General features: G+C 41.3%; 1 protein-coding gene across 1 annotated transcript in view; it reads right to left on the bottom strand.

The window, feature by feature from the left end:
* Nucleotides 1-6,695, bottom strand: part of stxbp5a (syntaxin binding protein 5a (tomosyn)) — a 96,431-nt gene that overhangs the window by 3,565 nt on the left and 86,171 nt on the right. The window contains 6 exon segments of the mRNA XM_032542675.1: nt 366-586; nt 680-791; nt 1,088-1,253; nt 2,741-3,110; nt 3,277-3,516; nt 4,632-4,682. Coding sequence (XP_032398566.1) covers nt 366-586; nt 680-791; nt 1,088-1,253; nt 2,741-3,110; nt 3,277-3,516; nt 4,632-4,682 — 1,160 coding nt within the window.

Genomic DNA, 6,695 nt, shown 5'->3' with positions numbered 1-6,695 from the left:
GAGTAGGTCTAGACCACACTCCAGAATTTACAAGGACCCAACAGTTCTAGTAGTTCCTTAGATTTAGATTTAGAATTTAGAATTAGACTCCCTAGCCACAGTACTGGGAAGTTTCTACAGGCATCTACTGCCAACTAGTGGGTAAATAGTGTAAATGTGTAAGATTTTTTAAATCAACTGCGCTCAGTATTTGGAAATACATACAGAATTTTACTGCAGTACATCAGATGGGTTGTATGCTTTTCTTATACAGTGTGTTTAGGGTGGACTGAAACAAGCACGAGCAGCTATGGTGTCCTTGCTGCCAAGTCTCATGGCTTTTAATGTTCTCTCTAGATTTTAGACGTTTAAACATGTTCTGTTACCTCGTGGGCGTGTTTGGAAAAGGAGTCTGCGCTGGCCATCATGGCAGCTGTCCTCTCATCCAGCTCGCCCAGTTTCTGGCCCCTTTCATCCAGTGCTATCCGGGCGCGCGCCAGATCTCCAACTATACCAGACGCTGCCCCTTTCATGCCCTCAATGCCACCCGGGCCTGGGATGTGCTGGGCCAGACTTCGTGATGCCTTCCCAGCTGACACCTCACCAACTAAGTTAAGGAAGGAAAAGATGTGTGAGTGAGAAGTCGAATCAATAAAAGACTGAACTGCTGTATATCTGGGCATGTGCAGGATTGGCATACATAGCTCCTCCCTGTCCAGCGACTGTGCTCCTCCACCAAAGAGGCCTTTGAAGAACCCTCTGTTGGGTGCCTCTGGTGTCTCCACTGGTGTAAAAAGTTCACCCAGCATCTCCTGAAACATCAACACACACATCATCCTGCTACCTACTGTACAGTTTTCCTGCCCATGTCTATCTATACAGTGTTTTGGTATCCACTACAGTACAATACATACAGTATAAATATACAGCACAGTACATCCCTTGTATGCACATTCCCAAACAGTTATTTGACATGATCATATCAATTGCCTTTAATATGAAATGTTTTCTATGCAGAAACGTTATTTCTGATTTAAACCCTCAAATCCTGAACCATGCCACATTAAATCCATATGCATACTGTACTGTATATAGAAGGTAAACTGACCTGTAGGTTTTCACAGGTGTCCTGGCTGTAAGTAATCCTCTGGATCTCAGTGGGGGAGCAGAGGTACATGGCCTGACCCAGGTTGGTGAAGCAGAACGTCCTTGCTATCCGCATGTCTGTCAAAGGCAGGTAGTTTACATCCATGAGCGGTCTCAGTCCCGGCACACTGGAGAAGGGGGGGGGCACAGAAATGATTTATGTGATTGACACACACACACACACACACACACACACACACACACACACACACACACACACAGAAGCTATCTTTGTCAGTCTGCCATATGGATGACTGTTCTGCCTCGGTCTCTCTCCTCTACGGAAGTGAAGATTAATGAGGATGAGCAACAAAGTTATAAACACCTCCTCACTTACAACCTTTCACACACTGCATGGAAATTAACCTGGTATGCCAGCATGTGTCTGTGCATGCCTGTGTTTCCTTGGTTTACATTGTAAGGTTAAATTTTGGACAACATTTAGCTGTAGTGTATCATTGAAGGTTTAGGTTGGGGTTAAAAGGATGACAGGAGAGAGGACTAAAGATGTATCTGGGCTTGTTTGTTGTGTGTGTTGTTTGTGTGTTTTGTAAGAGGACAAAAGTTTGGGTCGTGGCTTTGAATGACAACTTGAGCAAAAAGAAAAGTTTAATTGAGGATATAATATGATGAGCATGTCCACCTCTGTGGTGACGACCTTTGTATCGGTCATTTAAAAGTTTAAATTTAAAAGCAATCTATTAACCTGATAACATCGTTAAAAAAACGACAGTTGTTTCACACTTGTAGAATATAGGGAATTATGAATGCATAAATGACACATAACAAAACTAGCACTTAGTACTAAATTGTATCAAGGATCATTTCATTGTCACATAACATTGAAGTGTTATTATATTGAAATCTTTCTTTTGAGGTTAAGCGTTTTCCTGCATATGCAGTAGGTTTGTTTGTTTTTTAAAGATTATTTTTTGGGCTTTTCCACCTTTATTTGATAGAAAAGCTTGGTGAGAAAGAGAGGGGGAAGACATGCAGGAAATTGTCACAGGTCGGATTTGAACCCTAACCCTCTGTGTCGAGGAATAAACTTCTATGTGTATGTGTGCCTGCTCTAATTAAAATGGACTCCAAAAGTTTCATTGTGGAAAAGAAAACTTCCAAATAAACTTCTCAAACTATCTCTGCAGCCTCATCCACTTCATCATGAGCCCAGATGTGTGCTCATTATGTCTCAAATATGCATAAATCCCATCTCAATCCTTATGTAGAGCTCATAAACAGGCACCTGTGCCCACCTTCTATTCCTCCAAATGGTCAGAACTAATCTAGCATAGCTCTCTTGTTGGCTAGTTTACACATGGACACTGCACTTCTTCATAATCACATGTGTTCGTTTTAAAGTGTTTCATACTCAAAAGCTAGATTGTGTGTGGTTTTCATGGCAATACTGACCAAAATTGGCAGAAATACCAATCTATCTTTTAAAATGAATGATAATGAATACTGTTCTCTGTGCAAGTAGCAAAACATACAGAGCACAACAGAAGATTAAATCTACTTAGATCTAATCAATGCTCATTCAAAAAGACGTTGATTGATACATTTTTATGATAACCAGCCATTTCCAACTGATGCAGACTGACATGTTTCTCACCTGAGGGTCATGATGTGGCCATTGGCACAGAAACAAGCCAGAGACACGCCTTGGCTCATCTGCACCACATCTGCCCTTAGGATGAAGGAGGTCTCTGTGATACTGTGTTTATAGATGCAAGTCTGGGAGGGGAGGGAAATGACTTTGGCCTGTTTCTCGGAACACACCACAGCATACTGACTCTCGTTGAGGTCCTGGGAGGTAGAAGGGGATACCGAGACAGGCCGGCGCTTACGGACTTTCTCTCTTTCTTCACCATCCGCTGTAACGTTGGGCTCAAACCAGGGCTCAAACGGAGGGGGCAGCATGGAACCTGTTGAGTCCAGGAAAGCCATCCGCATGACGCTGCCCGTCAGCCGCACTAAAATGCCTGATGAATGGAAAGAAAAGGCTTGTTATTGAAATTTAAATTTAAATTCAGTGGCTTAATGTATTTCATAGTGGTGCTTTTGTCTGACAACTCTGATGATATTGTGAACATAAGAGACAGTGTATGCATCACTCTACTTTCCATCCCTTCTGATGCCATTACCCACCTGTAGGTGAAATGATAACTGGCTGCAGTTGCCGTTGCTCCCCAGCAGGTGGTAATGTGAGAGCTAGAGACAGCACGGTGCCCAGAGTAGTGCCCACATACAGGCAGGGTGTCAAAGCGCTGTCCCCTTTCCGGGCGAAGGTGTCACTAAAGTGGAAGGAACTGATGGACTCTCGTGTTTCCTTGTCGATGCTGGTGACGCTGGAGGAGCGCGAGCGGCTGAAAGAATTGTCCCTGTGGTCTAATGGGTTGGCACCCCGCGGCGGGCATACAGACAGGAGGACAGTAAGGAGAAAACAGAGAGAGGTAAAGCACCCGCAAAGCAGTAAAATCACAAGACAGTCAACGCAGATATGGCCACTGTATTTTACATACAAAATAAAGTGATCCATAAAAACAGCTTTTCATAGTGTCATTCATAAAGCATTTGACATTTTAAACCAAACTCAAGACATACCAATTGAGTAACAACTGTATATGTTTATGACTGATCTCTGTACGATATTGACGATGTAAATACAGGAAACTGGGAGAGAAACCCAAGAGTATTCTTAACAGTGGTTAAATATATAAAAGGCTGGTCTAATTTATCTCTCTGATGGATTGGTTAACAAAGCAGCATCCCCTGAAATCATATTGATAGTGACTTTATATTATACATACTTCATGTCATATAGTATACAATAAAAACAAATCCGGTGCAATTATGCATTTGCACATTTTCACAGGCTGACCAACATTTTCAAAATCCCCAATCAGTATTTTTATTAGAATGAAAAAAACAGCTATCAGGCACTTTGGTTATAACACTGCAACTCTTAAAACAAACATACAGGTAAATGTCTTGGCACATATTTTTTTATTTGACAATGTCCCATCCAATGTTCTTGGTGCTTTAGAAGAATGTTGTACACCATACTCTTTTTTTCAAAATGACAATATTTCTGTTTGGGCGATAGTTAAGGTACCAATCAGACAGAGAAAGGAAACACAAAGAACACAGAAGAGAAAGAGAAAGCTGCAAAAGTAACAGAAAGCATTACGGTGAGATGGAGTGTGCATAGTTTAGCTTAGCACCACTGACCTCTAGTACAACCCCCACCAAGATCAAAAAAGCGGGAGTCAGAGCAGAACATTTAATTGCAACACTTTGTTTTAGGTCAATAAATTTCAATTCTGGTCAGATCAATGGTACTTTAATCTCATGCAAACTTAAGAGAATATCTGCACAGCATGCCAATTTTGAGGCTAAGAACCAGATAAAACTGGACTAATGGGATGTGGTTAGAGTCCAGGTAAAGTGATAAAGATATACTGCATTTCACAATTGTTTGGAGACACGAAGTCATGGCTTACCCAAGTCTGGCTTTAGCTCAGTAGGCAAGCTTAATTTCCGTGACATCTTTGCTGGAAAAAAGAGAACATCCCTCTTTACAAACACACGTCTACGCTAACACACAATGCCATGCAAAGCTAGAGAACTAGCATTGGGCTAGGATTGGGCACAAAGCTAAAATACATGAAAACGACAAAAGGCTGTGAAACAAAGGGCTGTGGGATTGTTAAATTGTCTAGGGGCGCCAAAATGCTCTACACAGGAGAAGACACTGCGTACGGACTCAGAGACATCCCTGTATGTCACGGAGGCATGCTGTGGAAGACAAAACAAAGGAGGTGACCTCTGGTTGCACAAGGCCCTGCAAAAGAGGACTGGTACAGTGAGATACATCAAAACTACACAGCCAGTCAGGACCCTCATGCCACAGGAGCATGCACCAAGAACAGGAAGGAAACAGAAATTACTAGACAGGAGATGGAAGAAGACAGTTGAAAAGATGGTTACTGAAGTAGTTACTGTAAGCTAGCTAAACTTTGTTATTGTTTGTTGCTTTATTCATTAATAACCATATTAGGCTCACCCCAAATTGTCACAACTAGTACAAAATACACTTGATTAATGTATGTGTGCATGTAAGAGAAAACGCATTAGGCTTTTAGCTCTGGTGCTCAAATCATGCCATCTTTTAAAAGAGTGAACTTATAAATAGAAACAACAATACATGAAGGCCGTAGGTGTTATTTCTCTGTCTGTAGGAGAAAGAACTAAAAGGAAATCTATATGATGAAAGGGGACATTCATCATGCATTTACTTACAGTAGATGTTATGTTCACTAATGGTAGCTTCTTTTGTTTCTTTTGGTTTGAAAAACTGACAGGAAACAACCTTGACAAATGATGAAATGTATACAAAAACCCTGAAAAGTCTGTGACATCCTTTAATACCTTCAAGTATATTACATTTTTTTGTTTCCATTTAAAAAAATAAAGTGCCAGAGGCATAATTTGAAGGTCCGGCGCCACACATAATTGAGTTTTCAAAGCTTGCAGTTGTCCAGCTCCTGTCCATAATTGATGTACACAAATCTTCTATGAATTACTCTTACCTTCTATTTACTTTAATTTAAGGGTTTTCACTTATTCCAGCTAACTACACCTCAGCTCAGGTTATGGGAATTTTGTAAGGTCACCAACTCCATCAACTAATTAAAATAAAAAAGTGATGTCTCCGCCATTACAGGTACAACAAAGCTAATAGGAGGATTGGTATTATGTGCAGTATATTAGAGGCTTAGAATAGTTTTAAAAACATGTTGTGTGAAACTTTTAACGGGGTTCAGACTTATTAAAGGAGGTCAGGTCAGTTAAAAAGAATCTACGACGTTGGTTAAAGAAGGACTGGTCTAAAACTCGAGTCTCTGATTTAGCCATCATTTTAGACCCCTACTCATTGTCAGAATCAGAATGAAGGTAGGATCCGGGACCCCTGCCTTCCACAGACAAAAAACAATTACTATATGTAATTATCTACTTCATCAACACACACTGAAGGCACACAAAGACAGAGTTGGACAGATGAGTTGCTCCCCCGATCTGTGGTGTCATCATACTGTACAATGGACAGAGACAATCTTGTAACGCATAATGTATGCGAAGACACTGCTGTAGGAGGTCAGGACAGATATCACAGGCACATTCACAATATGACACTCGTGCTACCTACATGTAGCATGCAATGTGTGTCTAAGGCAATGAAGCTGTATTGTGTGTACACAGACAGCTGACTTCCTGCCCTGCTTCCAGGTTAGCCTCTGCTCCATGAGCTTTCAGTTCTCGGCGTAAACCTTTCTAACTATATACTTGAGTACAGGTGTAAAATATGAGCATGCTGTCATTTTAACCAAGAAAGAAATACTGCTGTTTATATTTCAATACAGTGAAAACCAAAAGATAGTGGAATAGAAGCTAACCCATTGGTGAAGCTGAACTTTGGCTCTCTATACTCTAGTCTACGTCTTCCCACTGTGGTGACCATGAAGCAGACAGGGGGACGGGGGGAGGGGGGGGAGGCACACTTTGTC

The sequence above is a fragment of the Etheostoma spectabile genome, chromosome 18, assembly GCF_008692095.1.
Source record: "Etheostoma spectabile isolate EspeVRDwgs_2016 chromosome 18, UIUC_Espe_1.0, whole genome shotgun sequence".
Lineage (NCBI taxonomy): Eukaryota > Metazoa > Chordata > Actinopteri > Perciformes > Percidae > Etheostoma > Etheostoma spectabile.
Note: the sequence above shows the minus strand (reverse complement) of the source record. Positions and strands in the feature narration are given on the sequence as shown.